A 26,722-nucleotide genomic window follows, 5' to 3' on the forward strand; every position below is an offset into this window, starting at 1 on the left:
CACAGGCACACCCCACCACACTGGCTAATTTTTGTATTTTTAGTAGAGATGGGGTTTCACCATATTGGGCAGGCTGGTCTCGAACTCCTGACCTCATGATCTGCCCACTTCAGTCTCCCAAAGTGCTGGGATAAGAGACGTGAGCCACCGCGCCCGGCCATTTTTCTTTCTTTTTTTTTTTTTAGATGGGAATTTCACTCTTGTTGCCCAGGCTGGAGTGCAATAGCGCAATCTTGGCTCACTGCAACTTCCGCCTCCCAGGTTCAAGTACTTCTCCTGCCTCAGCCTCCCAAGTAGCTGGGATTACACGTGCCCGCCACCAAGCCCAGCTAATTTTATATTTTCAGTAAAGATAGGATTTCACTATGTTGGTCAGGCTGGTCTCGAACTCCTGACCTCAGGTGATCCGCCTCCCTCGGCCTCCCAAAGTGCTGGGATTACAGGCATGAGCCACTGTGCCAGGCTGAGAAATCTCTTAAAAAACAATCAAAATAAAGATCATGTTACTCCCCTTGTCAAAACTGTTCAATAGGTTCCCATCACATTTAGTACAAACCACAAAGGCCTTACATGGTGTATAAGACTCTAAATGATGCTGGTGAATGGCTACCTCTTAAATTTCATCTCCTTCCAGTCTCCCTATCACCCAAAGCATTCCAGCAACATCAGTCACCTTAATGTTCCTCAAACTCGTAAAAGCAAAATACTCCCTCAGGGTGTTTGCGCTGCCTGAAACACTCTTTCCTCATCTAACTACATAGCTCATATTCTACTTTATGTAGGAGTTTGCCCAAATGCTATCTCCTCAGTATCTTATCTGACCATACATCTAAAATAGTACATACGTGTCTTTTATCTACTCTTTTACTCTGCTTTTTCTCCAAATTACTTCTTACTATTATAAGCTTTTTTGTTTATTTCCTATTTTCTCCACTAAATTATAGATTCAAAAAGGGCAAAGAATATGTGTGCTTTGTTCAACAGTGAACCTAGGCTAACACCTGGCACATATAAGGTGCCCAGTAAATACTTAATGAGCGAAAGAATGTTGAATAAAGCAGACCATTAGCAATGTTATGCTAATATATACAATGTGCCTTTCATATTCCTACATAAGTATATAATTACAGATTTATAATAACCATACTTTTATTGGTGAAATTAAACTAAACTGCTAAGAAATTCACCCTTTAAAAACATCATCCTTAAAAGAGTTTTAAGTCCAACTTTAAATGTCTTTATTTGCTACACGGGTAATTGCCTTTATTACTTTTTCCTAAGAATGAAAAGCAAAGTCATACAACTAAAGTGAAATAAGCAAACAAAAAAGTATTTTATTAGCATACTTACCATTTCTTTTGGACCAGGGGTATAAGCATGAACTTTTCACAAGTGCTTCATCAACTTTTCCTCCTGACATGTTATCCATGAATTGACGCCCATGTTCTAATGCAAGGTAGCAGTCATTGCAACAGTCACGCTCTTCAACACGTACCCAATTGCTAATTACACCACTTTTAGAAAAAGGATCTTGGTCTGCTGCTCCAAAGGGTGAAAATAAATTAGTGCACTGATCTTGTAGCAATAATATCAAATCATCAGATAATTTTTCAGATTCCTTTAGTCCTCCATTAACATGTTCAGCAGAGGTACCCCTGAGAGCTTCAAAACGTTTTTCTGCTTCTTTGCCACAGTCTGTATTGCGTCCTATGATATCTAGTTCATCTTCAAGAAATAATCCTGAACTGTTTCCAAATTTTCTATTCATGATAGCACTGAAGCCACAGGTACACCTATACTGTGCTTCCTGCGTTGGATCTGGAATGTAAACTCCAACATCGGCACCCTTGATATTCATGTTGCAGACACAGATGCAACAACTATCAAAGTTACAGTCTTTAAACAAATTCATAACTGATTCTGAAAGGATGAGGTTTACATAAAGACTGTGTGCTTCAGGGATGGAAGGGACAGTTGCAGGTTCAACAGAATTAAGGGGTCTGCATGTAGATGGGGTAGAAGCTGGTGAATACAAGTCTGAATTTTCGTATTTGACTGAACCTTGAGCACTAGCAGGTCCACCAGCTCCACGAGGAGTTCGAGGAGTCCTTGGAGTCCTTGGAGTTGGAAACCGAGGGGTGGATGGAGAAGGAAGAATTCCTGCTCCGCTGTTACTAGGAGGTGCACTGCTAGGAGGCATCCCAAAAGAAGTATGAGTTTGAGGTGTATAAGCAGGGCCATATTCTTGATCCATATTACTTCCATCACTATCATCACCAGGTAAAAGAAAATCAAATACATATATAAAGGAACATATTAGTAACATGAAATACAACTAAAAACGTCCCAAATGTTTTTCAATTACATAGAAAATTATGAAAGGACAAGTATTGCAAGAATTACAAGAACAGTCAATTTTTATTTCTGGTTAACATATATACTCTAAGTGACTGTTGTGGACTAAAGATCAATCAACAAGTTCAAAAATCATTAATAAGTACTGTATACACTAATGCACACCTAGACATCCATATTTACTATCTATAAATTTTGTTTACTAGAAATACGTATATTTCCTTGATTCTAAGATGCTACTCACTGTAAAAGAAAATGATTTTAAAAAAATGATTTTAGAGATGCTCATGTGTAAAAGGGAAAATGGTAATTTTAAGATGCTACCACTTACAAGACATCTCAAATTCAGATTTCTTTCAGCCTTGAGTTGAAACGGACAAAGTCAGAGATGTTAAAATGTGACACGTGTGGAAAATATGGCAAATGTAAAAATGGAAGCAATTTAAAATTGCAGCCCAAAAGAAAAGGTGCTTCTGAATACAAATCCAGCATAATAGTCTTAGGTTTCCTAATAGTTTAACCATACCCAATTAGCCTTTTTTTTTTTTTTTTTTTTTTTTGAGACGAAGTCTCACTCTGTTGCCCAGGCTGGAGTGCACTGGTGCAATCTCAGCTCCCTGCAACGTGTGCCTCCCTCTAACGTGTGCCTCCTAGGTTCAAGCCATTCTTGTGCCTCAGTCTCCCAAGTAGCTGAGACTACAGGCACACCACCACGCTTGGCTAATTTTTGTATTTTTAGTAGAGACGAGGTTTTCCATGTTGGTCAGGCTCATCTCAAACTCCTGACCTCAAGGGATATGCCTGCCTTGGCCTCCCAAAGTGTTGGAATTACAGGTGTGAGCCACTGCTCCCAGCCAATCACTATAATTGATTAACCAGAAATAATTTTTAGAATTTTCAAAAACCAATTTTCTTTTCCGGCATACCAAGTAAATCTATGAAAAAAATTAAAGCTGTATAAGCATTCATATACTATTATAACAACATAAATCATACCCCTCTTTGATGAATGGCATTGCAGACCCTGAAGAAAGCAATTCCAATTTTCCAACAGTCCAACTCTGACGGTAAATACACTCTTCTGGCAATTTGATAGGGGGCAGATATTGGCTTGGTAGAGGTTTTAGAGGTGCAAACATGGAACATCCCACTAGAATTTGACAATTTTCAGGCTTATAGACATAAGAAAAATCCTACAATATAAAGATGGTAGGTTTTCAGTATCTTATCTTCTGGGGGGGAAAATAAACAAAAACCTCAAACAGGCTCTGGACCTTTTTACCCTTCTTTAAACAGAATAAAATGTAAATACAATTCTATTATTTTCTTAAATGCATTCTTAATAGTGACACAACAATTCAGTCCTCAACTTAGCTACAAAACTGCAACCACTATGAAATAATTTTTAACTATAGCAATAAACTAATCCTATAAGAAAATACAGGAAGTGAATTATTTTTCTAGAAAAAACATACTTACTTTAATTTCAGAAGGTTTGGGACTACAGAGTCCCTCATCAACCTCAATTTTGAACTGTGCTCCTATACTAGAACTATTTCCTTCTAGAACAGTTCCTCCAGGTGTTGTATCCATACTACCATATTCTTTATTATTCATATTCATTGGGGAAAATCCCATAATATGTTGCTCCAATGATGGTGGTGTAGGATACATTTTATGAAGATCTGCAGTGCCTATATTTAATAAAAACATACATTTTAACATGACTAAAAATAGGTGAATCTGTGTTTAAAACAAAGGGAGTGGGGAGGTTTGTTGAGATTAAGTTTGCAAATTTATCACGAGCACAGATGAGGGAAGCTTACTTATGCAAGATAACGGGTCCAGATTTCCTGTCTTTGATTCCTTGCAGCTGGCTTTATCATCTGATCCATTCGCTGATTTTTTAGATCCAGGCTATTTAAAAAAAGCATATTTATCTAAAATTTTACATCCAATGTGATCTCAAAATAGTAATCATTCAGATATAACTTAACAGTAAAGCCCATTCATTAAAAGTAATATTTTGAATCTGTGATACAGCCAAATACATACTAGTGTTGAAAGACATAATACATTTCTTAGATCATCACTGACTTCATACTTATTTATTTGGTAATATTTATTTGGTAAGCCTCCAAATTAAAAAGAAAAAGTTCTTCCAATGAAAATGACCAATACTTTCAAAATATACAGAAGTAAGGTTAACCTTAACTTAAAACCAAAAATAAGAGGCCGGACGTGGTAGCTTACACCTGTAATACCAGCACTTTGGGAGGTTGAGGCAGGCAGATGAAAAAATTTGAGGCCAGGAGTTCGAGACCAGCCTGGTCAACATGGTGAAACCTCACCTCTACTAAAAATACAAAAAATTAGCCGGGCCTGGTGGGGCATGCCTGTAATTCCAGTTACTCGGGAGGCTGAGGCAGAAGAATTGCAGGAGGCTGAGGCAGAAGAATTGCTTGAGCCTGGGAGGCAGAGGTTGCAGTGAGCCGGGATTGCACTACTGCACTCCAGCATGGGCAACAGAGCAAGAGCCTGTCTTAAAATAAATAAAAATAAGAAAACTTGCAATAAGAAGTAGTAATTAACATTAGAAATGCTTTTTGGTAAAAGATACTTGCAAAGCATTTGTCTCCTTAAGTTGAACATATTAAAGTTTTGTATATAATTAATCACCCACCTATCAAAATTCTTATACTTTTACCTTGTTTTAATAGTCTCCTTACTCCTGCAAAAATACTGTTAACAGGTAAAACTAAGTACAAACTTCAGAAGATCTAATGACAAAGCAATAGGGTTCTTAAGTTTTCATACATTGAACAAACAAGTTTTACTATCTCCAAGCTCTTACCAATGTTTTCAGAGCTAACATTAGTTCCATGTCTTCTGTTAGACAGTTTGTGATAAATATTAATAAGTAGACCACGTTCTGACTACTACCTTTTTATCTCAGAGGAACCACAGCTGATACAGAAATGGTAGTAGGGAGAACGTATGAATGTGCCAAAGCATTCAAGGATATATTGCCTAGTAAAGGGTACCCTAAAATGTACTACATTATGGGATATACAGTAAAAGTTTATGTACCTGCAGCATATGTATGTATATGTACACACACACATATACACATATAGACATATATGTTGAGAGAGGACTAAACGCATATTATACAGTAAAAGAAAGACCAAATGAGGCCGGGCGCGGTGGCTCAAGCCTGTAATCCCAGCACTTTGGGAGGCCGAGACGGTGCGGATCACGAGGTCAGAGATCGAGCCATCCTGCTAACATGGTGAACCCCGTTCTACAAAAATACAAAAACTAGCCGGCGTGCGAGGTGCGGGCGCCTGTATCCCAGCCTACTCGGGAGGGCTGAGGCAGAGAATTGGCATAAACAACCAAGGAGCAGAGCTTGCAGTGAGCTGAGATCCGGCCACTGCCATCTCCAGCCCTGGGTGACAGAACGAGACTCCGTCCCAAAAAAAAAAAAAGAAAGACCAATAGTACCATAGAATTTCCCAAAGCAGCCTTATATGCAGATGAAAAGAATTCCCTTTTTATGATAATGCAGCACCCAACTCATTAATTTGACAGAGACTTGACATTCTAAGGAATCTCATTTTAAGCTTTAATTTCTTTTATATTCACTTTTTTCTGCAAATGGGTGTTAAACATTAAATATTATTTTTTCCTCTTTGTTATATCATGTATCTGTCTTATAATAATAGCTGTGATGCAAAACAAATTCAAAAGAACTGGTATTCCTTAATAAATTGACAAAGTAAATAATGTCAATTATTTATGTGTTCTCTGAATGAGTAAATTCCAGGGTCATTTCTCAAACTACAGAATCAAATAGGAAAATAATTCTGCTTCCTAAAACTGCAAAATAGAACATATGGCAGAGCTCAAATTAAGGTTAATCATGTGTCCTCCTAATGTAAAAACAAAATGAGAAACAAAACCCTCAAAGTTTATAGGTGACATTATGGCAAGACTACTCAAACATGAGATTTAAAAAAGAAATCAATGAATGAGATTTTACTATAAAATATTTCCTATTGTTCAGGGCTAAAACATAGTATTGAACTCACAAATCACTTCTAAAAAATAAAAATAAATAAAATCAAGGAAAACAAACTATAATCCGTTCATTAATGAGATACTCACTGTTAGTTCATCTTCATCAGAATTGAAGAGATTATCAAGGTCGGTAAAAGAGACAGCCAGGTCTGAGTCATAAATCAAACTTGTTGATGGAGGACGGGCATGACTAGCAGGGCGAGGAGCATCTACAAAAGTCAATCAGAAAAATAAAATTAAAACTGCTACTACTACACCTGTAATCCCAGCACTTTGGGAGGCCAAGAAGCGTGGATCACGAGGTCAGGAGTTCAGGACCAGCCTGGCCAAGATGGTGAAACCCCCATCTCTACTAAAAATACAAAAATTAGCCGAGTGTGATGGTAGGCACATGTAATCCCAGCTACTCGGGAGGCTGAGGCAGAGAATTGCTTGAACCCGGGAGGCGAAGGTTGCAGTGAGCTGAGATCAAGCCACTGTACTCCAGACTGGGAGACAGAGCGAGACTCCGTCTTTAAAAAAAAAAAAAAAAAAACTGCTACTACTGACCACATAAGTACTATTCTGTTTAAATCAGACATATAACTTTAAGGTCATAAGGGGATTATGCAACAAGAAATTGTACTTTACTGTTTAAAGTCTAGAAAGTGTTTTTATAGAAAAAAAGTTATAAATAAATGGTTATATCTTTCCCAGGAAGCTCACTATACGGTCAGGTAATCCATAAAATAGCTAAGTAAGCTAATAATTAATGCATGAAACAAAATATAAATGCCATTAGAAAACAGAATTAAATACACACACATATTTGTAATTTTTTTTTTTTTTTTTGAGACGGGGTCTCGCTCTGTCACCACCAGGCTAGAATGCAGTGGTGCAACCACACCTCACTGCAGCCTTGACCTCTCGGGCTCAAGGAATCCTCCCACCCCAGTAGCTGGGACTACAGCAACGTGACCCTATGCCCAGTTAATTTTTTTTTTTCCTCAAGTTGGGGTTTCGCCATGTTGCCCAGACTGGTCTTGAGCTCCTGGGCTCAAGCAATCCACCTGCCTCTGTTTCCCAAAGTGGTAGGATTACAGGTGTGACCATCTCACCTGGCCTATATTTTTCTATCTTTCTGAAATGTAAAGGAAGAACAGAACAATGATTAAGAGCTGCCTCTTGGGCCAGACAGACTTTAATCTGAAGCCCAGCTCCACCACTAATAGTATGACCCTCGACAAATTACTTAATGTCTCTGTGCCTCAACACCAAAAATAAAATGTAATAGAATGTCAGTAATATGCTTTGCCCAGTGCTAGGGAATATCCCAGGATAGGTAAGTAGGCCAAATAACCCAATTTGTTTCTGAGTTGTTTTTTTTTTTTTTTAATGTATGTATTGTGAAATGACTAAATCAAGCTACTGAACGTATTCATTACCTCATATACAGGTACTTTTTTTTTTTATGGTGAGAACACTTAAAATCTACTCTGAATTTTCAAATGTAGTATCTATTATTAAGTGTAGTAACCACAATTTACAATAGATCTCTTGAACTTATTCCTCCCAACTGAAATTTTGTGTCCTCTGGCCATCTACCATTCTCCCACCTCCCGTCTCTGGTAATCACCACTTTACTTTCTACTTCCATGAATCCAACTTTTTTTTTCTTTTTTTTAGACAGTCTCACTCTGTCGCCCATGCTGGAGTGCAATGGCGCGATCTCGGCCCACTGCAACCTGTCTCCCGGATTCAAGCGATTTTCCTCCCTCAGCCTCCTGAGTAGCTGGGACTACAGGCATGTGCCACCACACCCGGCTAATTTTTTGTATTTTTAGTACAGACAGGGTTTCACCGTGTTAGCCAGGATGGTCTCGATCTCCTGACCTCGCGATCCGCCCGTCTCGGCCTCCCAAAGTGCTGGGATTACAGGCTTGAGCCACTGCACCTGGCCGCTGAAAGTACATTTTAAGTATTCTCACCACATACACATACAAAAGGTAAATATGTAAGGTAATGCATATGTTAAATAGCTTGATTTGCCCATTCCACTTATATATATATATACACACACATATACACACACACATATATATATAAAATAATAATTCCAAGTGTTTGTTCACTGAAGACTTGACAGTACCTTGAAGCTTATAGTTGTGAGGTTATAATAGGAGACTAACAATTCTCCTCATATCAGTCCCCACTGTTTAAATTATAACTGAAAAAATGATTTAGAAGAAGATAAACTATAATTGTGTTGTGACACAGAATATGAGTAAAATGTTTTAAAAAAAGTAAATATATATATTTTGGCATACTATGTATATATACACACACACACACACACCCCGCCCCAAAACATCATGTTGTATACCATAAATATATGCAATTTTTACTTGTCAATTAAAAAAAATTACTTTAAAAGTTAAATGGGTTTTGTAAATGATTTACTATACTAGGTCTCTCTATTCCATTCACAAGGAGTTTAAGTCAGACACATTCAAAGTGGAGTCTTCACCACTGTATTCCCAACACCCAAACAGTACCAACATATAACAGGTGTTAACTAAATATTTGTTAATTAGTGGCCTCAGAACAGCTCTCTTGTGTGTGTGGGAAGAAAATGACAACACAATTCCAGCAAAGTTTAATTTAGAAATTGTGGTTTTAGATCTGAAGGACTGTAGGCAATGACCTTATCTCCTCATTTTACAGGTGAAAACTTTAAAACATTTTACTCATATTTATTCTATGTCACAACACAATCATAGTGGAGCTTATTCTAAATCATTTTTCAATTTTTATTTATTTATTGAGACAGAGTCTCACTCTGTCACCCAGGCAGCAGTGCAGTGGCACAATCTCCGCTCACTGCAACCTCTGCCTCTCGGGTTCAAACGATTCTCCTGCCTAATCCTCCCAGTAGCTGGGATTACAGGCACCCGGCACCACACATGACTTATTTTTGTGTTTTTATTTTATTATTATTATTTTTTTATTTTTTGAGACGGAGTCTCGCTCTGTCGCCCAGACTGGAGTGCAGTGGCCGGATCTCAGCTCACTGCAAGCTCCGCCTCCTGGGTTCCCGCCATTCTCCTGCCTCAGCCTCCTGAGTAGCTGGGACTACAGGCGCCCGCCACCTCGCCCAGCTAGTTTTTTTTGTATTTTTTTAGTAGAGACGGGGTTTCACCGTGTTAGCCAGGATGGTCTCGATCTCCTGACCTGGTGATTCGCCCGTCTCGGCCTCCCAAAGTGCTGGGATTACAGGCTTGAGCCACCGCGCCCGGCCTATTTTTATGTTTTTAGTAGAGACGGGGTTTCACCACGTTGGCCAGGCTGGTCTCGAACTCCTGACTTCAGGTGATCCACCTGTCTCGGCCTTACAGGTGTAAGCCATTGCACCCAGCCCATCTTGGCTCACCACAACCTCCACCTCCTGGGTTCATGAGATTCTCCTGCCTCAGCCTCCCAAGTAGCTGGGACTACAGGCATGCATCACCATGCCCGGCTAATTTTTGTTTGTTTGTTGGAGACAGAGTCTCGCTCTCTTGACAGGCTGGAGTGCAGTGACATGATCTCAGCATACTGCAACCTCTGCCTCCCAGGTTTGAGCATTCTCCTGCCTCAGCCTCCCAAGTAGCTGGGACTACAGGCGTGTGCCTCCATGTCCAGCTAATTTTTGTATTTTTTTAGTAAAGATGGGGTTTCACCATGTTGGCCAGGATGGTCTCGATTTCTTGACCTCATGATCTGCCCACCACGGCCTCCTAAAGTGCTGAGATTACAGGCGTGAGCCACTGCACCCTGCCTAATTTTTGTTATTTTTTAGTAGGGATGGTGTTTCACTATGTTGGACAGGCTGGTCTCAAACTCCTGACCTCAAGTGATCCACCCACCTTGGCCTCCCAAAGTGCTGGGATTACGGGCATAAGCCACCATGCCCGGATCCATTTTTCAATAGTTTAAACAATGGAGACAGGTATGAAGAGAACTGATAGTCTTCTAATTGTAACCCCCATAGCTATAGGCTTGAAAGCACTGTCTTCAGAGAGCAAACACTTGGAGTTATGATGATGAAACACTCTACTGTCAACCAACTGGACATCTGTATCTTTCTCCTATTTTTTTCAAGTGTGTTTTTCCTGGATAGTATAACTATAGCCTTGGCATAGTATAACAATGGCCTTTCTCAATCACTTTCCAGTCAATATGTGCCTTCATTCTTTTACCTCCTTTCACATAATTCCCAGTAGAAGGGTGTGAGAAATCTATTACATAAAACTGAGTTTTTAATGGAAAACTATTTTATATGTAAAACAGGAAAGAGGTTGCAACAATTCAAAACGCAAATTCTATCACCTGAACTTGCTTCTTCCAATAAAAGATAACCAATAAATCCATCATTTAAGAAAGATTCCTTTTTACGAAACATAATGAATTATACAAAAAGGAATATTAGAAGTCCAACAAATATCAGATCAGTCTGTAGTAACAATCCTGGAAAGCAATATTTTGATTAGGAAATAAAGGTTTTACCTTGCTTGATAGAGGGACTAAATAATGACATAGCATCTTCTTCATGTGATAACACTGTTACACTAGATGTCCCATCTTCTACCTGCAAACAAATATTGCATGTTAGGCTGAAATATATAATTTACCAACAATAAAATCTACCAATTATTGAGGAGCTATGTGTCAGGCATCCAGCTAAGTGTTTAACATAATCACTGATTCTTATAGTTAACAAGTAAGTAGTATGCTTATTATTTTTTTTTTTTTGAGATGGATTCTCGCTCTATCACCAGGCTGGAGTACAGTGGCGTGATCTCGGCTCACTGTAACCTCTGCCTCCTAGGTTCAAGCGACTCTCCTGCCTTAGCTTCCCGAGCAGCTAGGACTACAGACACATGCCACCACGCCCAGCTAATTTTTGTATTTTTAGTAGAGACGAGGTTTCACCACATTGGCCAGGATGGTCTCGATCTCTTGACTCTGTGATCCGCCCACCTCAGCCTCCCAAAGTGCTGGGATTATAGGTGTAAGTCACCATGCCTGGCCTGTAGTATGTTTATTTTATAGATAAAAAAGTAAAGACTCTAATGTGCCCCAGAAAATATGGCTGGTAAGTAGTGAGAGCTGAAATTTTATCCTAAATCTGTCAAATTCCAAAGTCCATGTTCTTTTTTTTTTTTTTTTTTTTTTTTTTGAGACAGAGTCTCACTCTGTCGCCGAGGCTGGAGTGCAGTGGCATAATCTTGGCTTGCTGCAATCTACCCCTCCTGGGTTCAAGAGATTCTCCCGCCTCAGCCTCCAAAGTAGCTGGGATTACAGGCATTTGCACCACCACACCTGGCTAATTTTTGTATTTTTAGTAGAGACGGGGTTTCACCATGTTGGCCAGGCTGATCTCGTTCTCCTGAACTCAGGTGATCCGCCCACCTCGGCCTCCGAAAGTGCTGGGATTATAGGCATGAGACACCACTGTGCCCGGCCAGTTCATGTTCTTTCTATTACACCTGCAGCCTTCCCAGCTACCACTACTCTCATACTTCTAAAAAGACAAAATTTCAAGTATCTGGCATATAGTAGGGCTAAGTAAAACTANTTTTGAGACAGAGTCTCACTCTGTCGCCGAGGCTGGAGTGCAGTGGCATAATCTTGGCTTGCTGCAATCTACCCCTCCTGGGTTCAAGAGATTCTCCCGCCTCAGCCTCCAAAGTAGCTGGGATTACAGGCATTTGCACCACCACACCTGGCTAATTTTGTATTTTAGTAGAGACGGGGTTTCACCATGTTGGCCAGGCTGATCTCGTTCTCCTGAACTCAGGTGATCCGCCCACCTCGGCCTCCGAAAGTGCTGGGATTATAGGCATGAGACACCACTGTGCCCGGCCAGTTCATGTTCTTTCTATTACACCTGCAGCCTTCCCAGCTACCACTACTCTCATACTTCTAAAAAGACAAAATTTCAAGTATCTGGCATATAGTAGGGCTAAGTAAAACTATATGAAACTAATTCTTTGTATTAAACGTATTACTGGGGGCTGGGCACGGTGGCTCATGCCTGTAATCCCAACGCTTTGGGAGGCCGAAGCGGGCAGATCACTTGAGGTCAGGAATTGAAGACCAGGCTGATGAACATGGAGAAACCCCATCTCTACTAAAAATACACAAAATTAGCCGGGCGTGGTGGTGCACAGCCTGTAATCTCAGCTACTAGGGAGGCTGAGGCAGGAGAATCACCTGAACCAGGGAGCCGAAGGTTGCAGTGAGTGGAGATCACACCATTGCACTCCAGCCTGGGCAACAAGAGTAAAACTCCGTCTCAAAAAAAAAAAAAAAAAAAAAAAAAAAAAAACCCCACACGTATTATTGGACCCTTTTCACAACTTTACAGATTTCAGTTTTTTGTTTTTGTTTTTTTTTTTGAGACGGAGTATTGCTCTGTCACCAGGCGAAAGCCCAGTGGCATGATCTCGGCTCACTGCAACCTCTGCCCCCTGGGTTCAAGTGAATTCTCCTGCCTCAGCCTCCCAAGTAGCTGGGATTACAGGCGCCTGCCATCGCACTCAGCTAATTTTTGTATTTTTAGTAGAGACAGGGTTTCACCATCTTGGCCAGGCTGCTCTCGAACTCCAGACCTAGTGATCCACCCACCTCAGGCTCCCAAAGTGCTGGATTACAAGCATGGGCCACTGTCCTGGCCAATTTTCATATTTTGTATTTAAGACATAATTTTTGTTTAGCAAAGTTATCTTACTCTTAACAAATTCTCATATATACTATATACTTGCACTTCATTTTTACTTTTAGGTGCACTGTGAGTTCCTGAATCACATATTCAAAAATAGCACATTATTTTTTAAACTCAGTGATGTATATTCTATTTTATTTTTGAAAACTGGTAATTCATTTACAACATATTTTAAAACCACTGTCAAAATAGCCTACCTAAATGTCCTGATTTCAATGATGGCAAAATTTAATATACCCTTTATTCAACCCAGAAACTTTTAAACAACAAAATACGTTCATTATCGGAGATCAGCTATAATTGGTACCATGTGCTTGATTTACCCATTCAAAAAAATACATTTTTCTTTTTTTTCTTTCTGAGACGGGAGTCTCGCTCTCTCACCCAGGCTGGAGTGCAGTGGCCTGATCTTGGCTCACTGCAACCTCTGCCTCCTGGGTTCAAATGATTCTCCTGCCTCAGCCTCCTGAATAGCTGGGATTATAGGCGCACACCACCATACTCACCTACTTTTTGTATTTTTATTAGAGACAGGGTTTCACTATGTTGGCCAGGCTGGTCTCGAACTCCTGTCCTCACGTGATCCGCCTGCCTCGGCCTCCCAAAGTGCTGGGATTACAGGCATGAGCCACCACACCCGGCCAAAAATACGTTTTTCTAAATAAATGATTACTCTTTCTATTCTAAGACAAAAGAAGTGAAATAATTGTGGTACTAAGAGTGTTACTATATGCAGTGCTACAAAATCAACAGTGACCTTTTGGTGTACTGTGATTCCTCTTACCTTGTGTTTTTTTCCAGCTTCTCTCTCACTATTTTGTCTATCTTTTTTATCAGGAAAAAGGAATTCCTCATCTCCTTCAACAAACGCATATGGATCAATTTTAGGTTCTTGTTCTGCATCAGATGCTATTGCTGAAAGATACTGGTTTTAATTTGATATTGCTGCACTAATTCATCAGAAATTTTAAAGGTTTCTTACATTGCACCATTAACCTGCATAAAAAAATTAAAAAAATTAATTATCCACATAAGCATTAAAATTTCCAAAATGACATAAGTATCATAAGGTTTTAGAACTACTTAAAATTATCTAACCTGCAATCCCTTATTTCACAAATGAGGAGGCATGAAAATATTAAATAATTTATTGAAGTCTAAAATTGAGCCATAGAGAAATGGGGCCAAAATCCAAGTTTCCTAACTACATGATCTTTCCACCAAAATACGTTGTCTTTAGGTAATTCACGGTTCTTAACTCCTCAAGCACACTATTTTGTCCAAATCCATTCCCTGAAAGGGGCTCTTAAATCTAAACTGCTCCAGGACAGTAACTCAAAGTGGGGGCTTTATAAAAGTGAGGTAAGATACTTTTAAACAATGTATACAAGGAAAGTGATTATGTATTTTTTTTTTTACTGCCATGAGTACTTTAAGTTTTAAATTTTTGAAGGACTGATTTGTGTTTCATGAAAATAGCATTATTACTATTAATTGTGGCAAGATGTTTCACAATGGAAAGTGAAGTTTCAGTGCAAGTATCTGAGTTATTTTCTAATCACATTGGCACATGAATTTTTAAGCTATTAGTCTTCTGCTTCAACACAGCGACTGAAAAACTGCTTCTCTTTATTCTCCTAAAATAACCAATAAAATGACAGGAGATGACAGAATAAAAGAGAAGACAACAATGAAGTTGGAAAGATTAGCTAGTGGAAACTGACAGACCACAGAAAGCTGAAATCTAAGGATAAAAGAGGGACACCACAACAAGAAGCAAGCTGATCTATACCAAAGAACCCTGGAAAGTATCAGGACTTTTTTCTCTCTGAAGACCCAACTGCTCAGTGAGTGTGAACACAGAATCATTAGCTTCTGGTTTGCATAAGACACGTTTAGACTCTCAAATTCCTATTCTCTCGGGTATACGAAGCTAAGGTTCTCAACCTGTCATAAGAGTAGCTAGCAGCCAAGCTTGTAGTCAGATCATATCCAGAATCTTGCAATGACTATTTCACTCTGAGAAAAAAACCAAAGTCTTTATATCATCCTATGAAAACTTCCCATAATCTTGTTCTTCTCCTCTCTAACTTCATCTTTTACTATTCTAGTCCTCTCTTATACTGCTTCCAAGGCCTTCCTTTATGTTCCTCAATGGGTCCCAGACCCATTCCTGGCTATTTCTTTTATTGGGAACATTCTCCTTCCAAATATCTGCATAGCCAACTCACTTCCTTCAAGTCTTTGTTTAAATGTCATCTCTCTATGAGACCACAACTACCTTATTGAAAATAGCAATATGCCCATGCCCATTTGCCTCAATAATAATCCCCCTTACCCTGCTCTATTTTCCTGCATAGCAGTTATCTTTTAACATATTACATAATTTATTAAGTTCATAGTTGACTGTCACACTAGAACATAAAAACTCCACAAAGACAGGGGTCTTACCTTTGTTCACTAATTTAGCACAGATGCCTAGAGTACCTGGTACATAATAGGTGTCAATACTTGCTAATGAATAAATGAAATCTAAAAATCAGACTGAGATGTTTTTGCACTAGTACTACTAAAATACAGTATCTTGTACTCTGAAATAAACAATTTTTACACACTAGAAGGTACCAATGCCACTACTTATCTACTCTGAGTACTAAGACAAAAATTGTAAGATATGTAAGGCCTGGGAGCAATGAAGGTATCTGCAGATTGTACATTCTTTGAGTGACAGAGAAATCACACCTCATTCATCTATTCACTAATGCCTAGCACTAGCAGCACTTGATCGCTTACAAACTAAGGGCAAAGCAGGCCATCAAAACAAAAACTGATTTCTAAACATGCTATCAAATGCTCAAATATATATCATTATTATTCCAAATATGCCCCAGATTTATCCCAAAACTAAAATCCCAAGTATACAAAACTTTCTTCTGTGGGAACATAATGTTAGCACACTGTCATTGGGGGTATGTTTTATAATTAATCACCAGAATAGTTCTGTTGTATAAACAGATGAGTATCAAGTGTAGTTTTTTACCTCACCACATTAGACTCTAAATAACCATTAGCTGAATTGTCTACCAAATTTCACTAATGCAAATCTTTTCAAAATAGTAATTTTAGCTACTTTGATACGTACTTTTCTTATTTAACACTTAATATTTTAAGATAAGAAGCAAAGGGTATTATCCCTTACTTTGATGTGGAAATTATGTAAAATCAAGGGCTTTGCCAAGGTCACACAGTGGCAAAGTCAGAGACGAAAAGATTTTAAGTATTCATATTCAAATAACTATTCTTAGGGAAGAAAGTATAAGAAATCTCCCTTCCCCCAGCCTGAAAGACACTACTGCTCTCTGTAGAGACAAATAAAACAACTCTGTGTTTCATATTAAGTTGTCCTCTGGCATAAGTATAAAAACCTTCACACTGTTTATATAAGTAGTTGCTAGACTACTGTGCAGTAACATTATTAAAAAAACCAATTCTACTGCACAGGGCTCTATTAAAATAAAAATGAGTAAACCAAATGCATTACCTAAATATGACTTTTTGTTATTTTATTGAATCATTCTCACAGACATTAGGATGTGCAAAGAATTTAAATGTAGTCAATTTCAAGAGGATCAAGACACAATAAATTTTAAAATATAAATCATTTACATTATACATTCTATATTTAAAGCTGATAAAAAATAGAATTAAAAATTGTTACTTTTAAGAGATGCCAGATAAAAAACTCTAATTACCATACTGTCAACATCAATTATATAGTACACATACACTTTTAGAATACGAATAACCTTTCCTTTCCTCAAACGAACTTTCACATACAGCCAAATAGTTAACTACAGACACAGTTTCAATTAGACATAAAGCTAAATACAGACAAACTGCAAAAAGATCAGGTACAGCCATGAACAGCAAGTGTTGCAAGGCCCAAAGCAAATTTAAATTATATTATTCATTAATTCATCTCCTTCCTTTTACTATGACAATAACATACTATCCTGAAATGTACTCATATATAATTTAACATAGCTTATGGTAGCATATGCTGTTATGCCTTTATTCAATAAAAATTCTTCCAGATGAGGTATGACAGTTTTTAAGGATTGACAATTATAGAAGCAGATAAGCTATAGATGGAAAGTTAAGAAACAAACGAATGCAATAATGTCAAAATCTCCCCACCGCTTTTTTTCTTTTTTTTTGTTTTGAGACAAGGTTTTCTTGCTCTGTCACCCAGGCTGGAGTGCAGTGGCACAGTCTCAGCTCACTGCAACCTCCACCTCCGGAACTCAAAGTATCCTCCCTCTTCGGCCTCCTGAGTAGCTGGGACTACAGGCATGTACCACCACACTTGGCTAGTTTTTTATGTTTTGTAGAGACAGGATCTCACTATATTGCCCAGGTTGGTCTTGAACTCCTGGGCTCAAGTGATCCTCCCATTTTTGCCTCCCAAAGTGTTGGGATTACAGGTGTGAGCTACTGTGCCCAAACTAAAATCTCCCACTTTTTAAATGGTACTTTTTTCTATTACCATCTCCTATATTCAGAATCAATCCTTAAACTGAGTCAAGGTCACTGTCAAAGGAAAGCTTTATTGCATTAAAATAAAACAGGAAATATAGAAGACTTATTAAAAGATTTAGGGTACAATAAAATCAAAACAGGTTTATTTCATCACAGGCTTCCTTCTGTGAATCAAAGTCATTCAGAACTACCTTTTAGAGATCAAATAATGCATTCTATAACTATATACATACAAATCTGGTATATCACTAATACAACATTGGAGTTAATTCTATTGATGAACATCATGGTATATCCTGATATACTTTGGCCACAGAATAAAACATGTAAAGAACTATGCTCAAACACAGTTCTTTCTTTGCTCAGGGTTTAGACAGGTTTCCCTATAAATCAGAATAACGGACTAAACCACCACAAATTCTTCTAAAACTAAGTGCTAAACCCATGAAAAAAGATATAATGTTTCTTGCCAGAAATTTTGCTGTCTTTAAAATTTATACGGTTCTTAGCCTCTATTCTGAAACACATACTATCATTAATTAATAGAGAAACTAAAAAGAATTAGAAACAAAAAAAGATATTTGCCACATGTATCTTATATATGGGTTATGCTGTGTTCCATTCCAACCTCTCCTTCCCCACAAGTAAATTCTAACAAATTAGAGGAATTTTACTTTTAAAAGCATAGTCAATGAAAAGTTAAACATAAAACTTCTACACATGAAAGTCTAAGAATAAAAAAGGTACTTAGAAATGATCAATTCTATAACTCTATAGTAGTTAGGTAGCCATCACCACCTAAAACTGCTGATCAGAAAAATCAAGAGGGCCGGGTGCAGTGGCTCCCATCTGTAATCCCAGCGCTTTGGGAGGCCAAGGTAGTAGCATCACGGGAGACCAGGAGTTCAAGACCAGCCTGGACAACATAGCGAAATCCTGTCTCTCAAAAAAAAAAAAAATTAGCTGAGCGGTGTTGTCATATGCCTGTAGTCTCACCTTCTTGGGAGGCTAAGGAGGATGGATGGCTTGAGCCCAGGAGCTCAATGCTGCAGTGAGCCGTGATCATGCCACTGCACCATAGCCTGGGTAACAGAGCAAGATCCTCTCTCTTATAAAAAGAAAAAATAAAAATCAAGAGTACAAATTTCTTTCACTAACCCACTATTATGGAAGGACAGTGCCACCTTTCAACAGCAATCAATGGAAACATTTATTTATACCAAACAGAAAATGGAGTTTCACTTAACATAAATAAAACAAAGCTTTGAATTTCTGCTACTGTAATTTTCTATGAAGTCACACACCTGTAAGGTTCCACTATTATAAATCCACTAATTCTTTGTTTCTACTGATGCATTCTTGTCCTTTTGCATTGTATATCTACTCTGGGTTATTAACAGTCCCCTCTATTAAGTTTCAGACATTATCCCAACTGCCTGATGGAATCTCTCAGCAGGCACCTCAAACTGCATTCAGAGTTTTACAATGTACTCACAATACATGCACATAGCTAAGTCATGTAGTACAAAAAGATGAAAAGCCTAAGTATCTCAATCTTTCTCCTTTAAGATAACAAGTACTATTTCTATCATCTAATTAAGGTGGAAAAAACCTACGTATACGCCAGCATATATGTATGCACATATGTACTTTGTTCCTCATCTACATACAGAGCTTCCCATATCAGCCTACACAGATTTCCTTTGCTTAAGTGGGTATGTCATTATTATTTAGCCAGGCCTTCATTATTTAGCAAGACCTTATTTTCATAAGGTATATCAATAGTTTTTTTTTTTTTTTTTTTTTTGAGACAGAGTCTTGCTCTGTTGCCCAGGCTGGAGTCCAGTGGCATGGTCTTGGCTCACTGTAACCTCTGGCTCCCAGGTTCAAGCGATTCTCCTGCCTCAGCCTCCTGACTAGCTGGGATTACAGGTGCCTACCACCATGCCCAGCTAATTTTTTGTATTTTTAGTAGAGACGGGGTTTCACCATGTTGGCCAGGCTGGTCTCAAAACTCCTGACCTCATGATCCACCCAACTTGGCCTCCCAAAGTGCTGGAATTACAGGTGTGAGCCACCACGCCCAGCCTAGGTATATCAATAGTCATTCCAAGGTACTTCTATTTAGAAATGCTACTTAAAAAAAAAAAAAAAAAAAAAAATCAGAAAAATTATGTTTGGTAAGATTTAGCCTAAAGGGGGAAAAAAAAATGGTAGAGACACCTTCAAACCTATTCTTTATCTTTCCACCTCATGAACTAAATATGCTTGGCCTTAAACTCTCCTGTTATTCCCCTACTTTACTATTCAACTGGCTGCAAAGTTATTCAAAATATATTCCACAGCATCTATAATACTCATACATCCCTGCTACTTCTAATTTCCTAGTGTCAGCCTCACATCACTTTCTCTATGAGTTGCTCAAACATGTCCAAATTGATCTCCTTTCATACAAACGTACCTTTTCATTTCAAGCAACCTTTCAATGACATTACTTGGTGAGTTTTTCCAAAATCCTTATTTTCCAAAACTTATTTTATCTCACTCAATACTTGAAAAAGCTCCCCCATCATCTCAAAGATAATACATAAATTTATGAATACTATTCTGCTATTCCATTCTATAGTCCTACGCTTTTCAGGTCTCATTTCTCATCACGACACACCAAACTACTAAGGAACACCCCTATAATCTAACCATACCCAACTACATAAAGCTTCTATATCTTCATAAATGGAATTATTCCCCACTCTGTGTCTGTACTATATTTTATTTATAGTGCTATCAGATAATATGTTATTTTCCATTAGACTACAATTTCATTTGCAGTCAAGAGCTAAATTGATTTTATACACCAACAGTACCCCACAGCATCCTGCATAAGAGAAACTTCAGTTTTACTCAAACCAATAAAGAAATACCTCTTAAGAATATGAATGTAAAAAGAAAGATAATATTCCTGAGATACAAAATGCAGAGGACCTGCAACAGCCCTCTAATTAACTTCATTAAAATTAACTGCTAAACATTTAAATACACTTTCAAAACTCAAAGAATGGAAAAATAATAATAGATATTTACAATGACTAGGTGACAGAAATTCACCAATTTACTAATATAAACAAACAAGGCTTCTGAATGGATTACTCTATGACTAAAAAGGTGTTCGATCATATTACATCTTTAAAATTATAAGTGTTTCCAGAAAGAATTTAAGAAGGTTGTTTAAATGCCATCAAAAGAGGGCCAGGCGCGGTGGCTCACTCCTGTAATCCCAGCACTTTGGGAGGCTGAGGCGGGTGTATCACCTGAAGTTGGGAGTTCAAGACCGGCGTGGCCAACATGGCGAAACCCGTCTCTACTAAAAATACAAAAATTAGCCGGGTGTGATGGTGCATGCCTGTGATCCCAGCTACTTGGGAGGCCAAGGCAGAAGAATCACTTGAACCTGGGAGGCGGAGGTTGCAGTGAGCCGAGACTGCGCCATTGCACTCCAGCCTGGGCAACAGGAGCGAAACTCCATCTCAAAAACAAACAAACAAACAAAAAAAGACTTCAAAAGAGAATAACAGTAATTCACCGAATTTATTTTAATGACAGGGAACATCATCTAACTTTGTCAACTGGCTGTACCACTTTCTACAAGGAGACGACTATTATTTTGATCCTTATGACATCATATCTCAAGCAATATTAACAGCAGGTAATAAATTATCCAGTTATTCCAACAAAATCCTTTTCACTATGGGGAAAAAAAAGCATTTTTGTTTCAGCATAATAAAAGACCATGTCTGCCGGGCCGGGCGCGGTGGCTCACCCTGTAATCCCAGCACTTTGGGAGGCCGAGGCAGGCGGATCATGAGGTCAGGAGATCAAGACCATCCTGGCTAACACGGTGAAACCCCGTCTCTACTAAAAACACAAAAAATTAGCCCGGCGTGGTGGTGTGCGCCTGTGGTCCCAGCTACTCGGGAGGCTGAGGCAGGAGAATGGTGTGAACTCAGGAGGCGGAGCTTGCAGTGAGCGGAGATGGCGCCACTGCACTCCAGCCTGGGTGAGAGCGAGACTCCGTCTCAAAAAAAAAAAAAAAAAGACCATGTCAAGTATCTGACTCTAGTATGGAGTGACTAAAATAGCATGGGGAATCTCCCCATTGAAGTCAATCAGTAAACATGCTGATCTTTCTAGTAACTATTACTTTAGAGTTCAAATTTCTGTTACAAGTTATTCATTATATTAAAGTACCTTAACACTTTTAACACTTCGAGCTGGATAATTTTTTGTTATGGGAGATTATCCTGTGCACTGTAAGATATTTAGCAGCATCTCTAATCTCTACTTACTAGGTGCCAGTAGCACACCCCAAGTTGATAATCAAAAATGTCTCTAGACATTGGCAAATGTTACCTGGGGATGGGGCTGGAGGGACATAAAATTGCCCCAGTTGGGAAATACTACACAGAACAGTAATTCCAGGAAAAGGACAGAATCATCCACATGATTACTTTTAAAATCAAACTTTTAACCTACCAAGTATAGAACAATTATATTCCATAAATGCTTCTCAGTTAATATAGCAGCTAAACCTTTGATGGTTCACCTTTTGGATATTCACCAATCAACTAATCTATTATCATACTACAAAAACAAGGCTTATGTCTAAAAGTGAATTGTGGCCAGGCGCAGTGGTTCACACCTGTAATCCCAGCACTTTGTGAGGCTGAGGTGGGTGGATCACCTGAGGTCAGGAGTTCCAGACCAGCCTGACCAACATGGTGAAACCTTGTCTCTACTAAATACAAAAAATTAGTCGGGTGTGGAGGTGCATGTCTGTAATCCCAGCTACTTGGGAGGGTGAGGCAGGAGAACTGCTTGAACTCAGGAGGCAGAGGTTGCAGTGAGCCAAGATTGTACCATTGCACTCTAGCCTGAGCAACAAGAGCAAAACTCCATCTCAAAAAAAAAAAAGTCAACCGTGACATGATACACATTTCAGTAACCAGTATAACCAAAACAATACTCACATAAGACATATCATTAAGGCCGGGCACGGTGGCTCAAGCCTGTAATCCCAGCACTTTGGGAGGCCGAGGCAGGTGGATCACGAGGTCAGGAGATCAAGACCATCCTGGCTAACATGGTGAAACCCCGTCTCTACTAAAATACAAAAAACTAGCCGGGCGAGGTGGCGGGCGCCTGTAGTCCCAGCTACTCCGAGGCTGAGGCCGGAGAATGGCGGGAACTCGGGAGGCGGAGCTTGCAGTGAGCCGAAATCACACTACTGCACTCCAGCCTGGGCGACACAGCGCGACTCCGTCTCAAAAAAAAAAANCACATTTCAGTAACCAGTATAACCAAAACAATACTCACATAAGACATATCATTAAGGCCGGGCACGGTGGCTCAAGCCTGTAATCCCAGCACTTTGGGAGGCCGAGGCAGGTGGATCACGAGGTCAGGAGATCAAGACCATCCTGGCTAACATGGTGAAACCCCGTCTCTACTAAAAATACAAAAAACTAGCCGGGCGAGGTGGCGGGCGCCTGTAGTCCCAGCTACTCCGAGGCTGAGGCCGGAGAATGGCGGGAACTCGGGAGGCGGAGCTTGCAGTGAGCCGAAATCACACTACTGCACTCCAGCCTGGGCGACACAGCGCGACTCCGTCTCAAAAAAAAAAAAAAAAAAAAAAAAAAAGGCATATCATTAAAATTAAAACCCTTGCCGGGCGCAGTGGCTCAAGCCTGTAATCCCAGCACTTTGGGAGGCCGAGACGGGCGGATCACGAGGTCAGGAGATTGAGACCATCCTGGCTAACACGGCGAAACCCCGTCTCTGTTAAAAAAAAACAAAACAAAAAACAAAAAACAAAAAACTAGCCGGGCGAGGTGGCAGGTGCCTGTAGTCCCAGTTACTCGGGAGGCTGAGACAGGAGAATGGCATAAACCCGGGAGGTGGAGCTTGCAGTGAGCTGAGATCCGGCCACTGCACTCCAGCCTGGGGGACAGAGCGAGACTCCGTCTCAAAAAATAAATTAATTAATTTAAATTAAATTAAAACCCTTTTATTCAATCTTTTCTCCCTTATCTATAAGGCAGAAAAAAAGGGTGACAAGGAATAGGTAAAGCATATTATTTCCTTAACTTACATAATTACAATCCAGTATCACTCTATCTTGCGTGCTACTTTTCTACCCTATGCTTCCTCCTTCTCATTCTTATTCAGTGAGAAAGATATCAAATAATTTTAGAACAGATTTTTTTTCTTTTTGAGACAGTCTTGCTCTGTCGCCCAGGCTGGAGGGCAGTGGCCGGATCTCAGATCACTGCAAGCTCCGCCTCCCGGGTTTACGCCATTCTCCTGCCTCAGCTTCCAGAGTAGCTGGGACTATAGGCACTCACCACCTTGCCCGGCTAGTTTTTTGTATTTTTTTTTAGTAGAGACGGGTTTCACCGTGTTAGCCAGGATGGTCTCGATCTCCTGACCTCGTGATCCGCCCATCTCGGCCTCCCAAAGTGCTGGGATTACAGGCTTGAGCCACCGCACCCAGCCTACAACAGATTTTAAGGTTAAACTGTATTAACTTCTAAGAGACCTTCATTTTACTTACAGATAATCATGTACACAAGTAACCAATTTACTTATTTAAAGTTATGGCTAGAATTAATAGATCTTATGAATACAATGTGCCCACAAAACTCACTATTAAAGTTTTAAAACCAAAAAAAATTCATACCACCACATTTTTACACACATTAAATAAGAAAATACAACCTGGAAATAAAACAAGTTTTAAAATAGTATTTTAGGGCCACATTGTCATTTCATTCACCCAAACCTTTGCTGAATTTCTATTGTGTACCTACAGTTGTTCTAAGGGGGTATGTGTGTTTGTGCTAGAAGAATACAGCAGTAAATAAGACTCCTTGCCCTCATAGAGCTTACATTCTAATAGGGAAAAGACCATTAGCAAATACATAATATAATTTCAGATACATGCTAAGGAGAAATTAAAAGCAGTGCACAGGACAGGCAGTGATTTGGGAGAGAAAGACCATAGTTTAGATAAAATAGTCAGGAAAATCCTCCCTGAGAAGATAACTTTTGAGCAGCACTGAATGGTAAGAAGGGATAAGCAGTTTACCCTCTATATAATCCAATTCTAAAAGGCCATGAGGAATGAGCTTGGCTTTTTGAATAATTTATCAAGGATGCTGGTGCAGCTAAATCAGAAGACAAGAAGGATACCAGTAGGTAACATGGGTGAAGAACGAGGTAGGCAAGAGACTGCATACAATCTTACAGATCAGGAAAAAGGGTATGGATTTTACTCTAAGTGTAAAGGGAAATTATGGGAGGGATTTAAGCAAATAAGTAAGGCAATATCTTACTTGCAATGATTACCCTCACTGCTGTGTAGAGAATACGTGTAGAATAGAAACCAGGAGACTAGTAATCTCAGGCAAGAGCTGAGGCTGGCTTAGACTTATATTACATTTACCATGAGTAAGATTAAGATTTTTTTTAAGGTTTGTTTCTAAGATATCACTTACTTTTTTTTTTTTTTCTTTTTTGAGACGGAGTCTCGCTCTGTCCCCCAAGCTGGAGTGCAGTGGTACGATCTCTGCTAACTGCAACTTCTGCCTCCCGGTTCAAGGGGTTCTCCTACTTTAGCCTCCGAGTATCTGGGATTACAGGCACATGCCACTACACCCAGCTGATTTTTGTATTTTTCAGTAGAGACAGGGTTTCACCATGTTGGCCAGGCTGGTCTGGAACTCCTGATTTCAGGTGATCCACCCGCCTGGCCTCCCAAAGTGCTGGGATTACAGGTGTGACCCACCACACCCAGCTCTAAGACATCATTTACTTTCAAGAGTCCTGCTGACTATTAAGTAAGCTCACTGTCTTCCATAATCCCTAAGAGTTTACTGATCTCTCTCAATTTACAATCCAGATTAATTTTAATTAAAAATAAAATCATGGATGGGCACAGTGGCTCGTGTCTGTAATCCCAGCACTTTGGGAGGATGACACGGACTGATCACTTGAGGTTAGGAGTTCAAGACCAGCCTGGCCAAAATGGTGAAACCCGATCTCTACTAAAAATACAAAAATTATCTGGTCATGGTGGCGCATGCCTGTAATTCCAGCTATTCTGGAGGTTGAGGCACAAGAATTGCATGAACCTGGGAGGCGGAAGTTGCAGTGAGCCGAGACTGTGTCAATGCACTCCAGCCTGGGTGACACAGTAAGACTCCGTCTCAAAATAAATAAATAAAATTAAATTAAAATACTTTTAGATTCAAAGGGCCAGATGAAGCACAGGACTTATCTGCTAAAATGATAATAAAAGCATTTTAATTTACTATTATTTTTTAAGAAACAGGGTCTCATTGCTGCCCAGGCTGGAATACAGTGGTTATTCGTAGGTGCAATCCCACCACTATCAGCATAGGAGTTTTGACCTGCTCCATTTCCATCCTAGACTGGTTCACCCGTCCTCAGGCAACCTGGAGGTCACCACACTGATGCTGAACTTGATGCAGACACTCAATCGGCACAGTGCACAGCAGCCCGGAACTCCTGGGATCAAGCAATCCTCCTTACACAACCATAGCACTCGGCTAGGTATTTTAAGAGAATAAATCTCTAACAGTAGGAAAAATGAGAGACGCTATCAATGGACCAGATGTTTCACTAAGTCTCAGGGAAGCTCAAATAAGATAAAATACAGCAGAAAATGTTCACAACCTAGAATATGCAAAAGAAGGGATTATAGGCCAACTACATAAACAACAGGAGAGTCTAATTGCCTGGGAAAGTCAGAAAAAATCTGGACTTAGGCCGGTCGCGGTGGCTCAAGCCTGTAATCCCAGCACTTTGGGAGGCCGAGATGGGCGGATCACGAGGTCAGGAGATCGAGACCATCCTGGCGAACACCGTGAAACCCCGTCTCTACTAAAAAAAAAAAAAAAAAAAACAAAAAACTAGCCGGGCGAG

At 39.5% G+C, this 26,722-nt stretch overlaps 1 protein-coding gene across 1 annotated transcript in view; it reads right to left on the minus strand.

Moving 5' to 3' along the window:
- MED13 (mediator complex subunit 13) overlaps positions 1–26,722 on the minus strand; it is a 124,862-nt gene that overhangs the window by 37,937 nt on the left and 60,203 nt on the right. The window contains 9 exon segments of the mRNA XM_017875238.1: positions 1,351–2,267; positions 3,352–3,548; positions 3,835–4,049; positions 4,182–4,272; positions 6,526–6,647; positions 10,963–11,044; positions 13,968–14,116; positions 14,119–14,148; positions 14,151–14,179. Coding sequence (XP_017730727.1) covers positions 1,351–2,267; positions 3,352–3,548; positions 3,835–4,049; positions 4,182–4,272; positions 6,526–6,647; positions 10,963–11,044; positions 13,968–14,116; positions 14,119–14,148; positions 14,151–14,179 — 1,832 coding nt within the window.

Source organism: Rhinopithecus bieti, unplaced genomic scaffold (assembly GCF_001698545.2).
Source record: "Rhinopithecus bieti isolate Rb0 unplaced genomic scaffold, ASM169854v2 scaffold_9978, whole genome shotgun sequence".
Taxonomy (NCBI): Eukaryota; Metazoa; Chordata; class Mammalia; order Primates; family Cercopithecidae; genus Rhinopithecus; species Rhinopithecus bieti.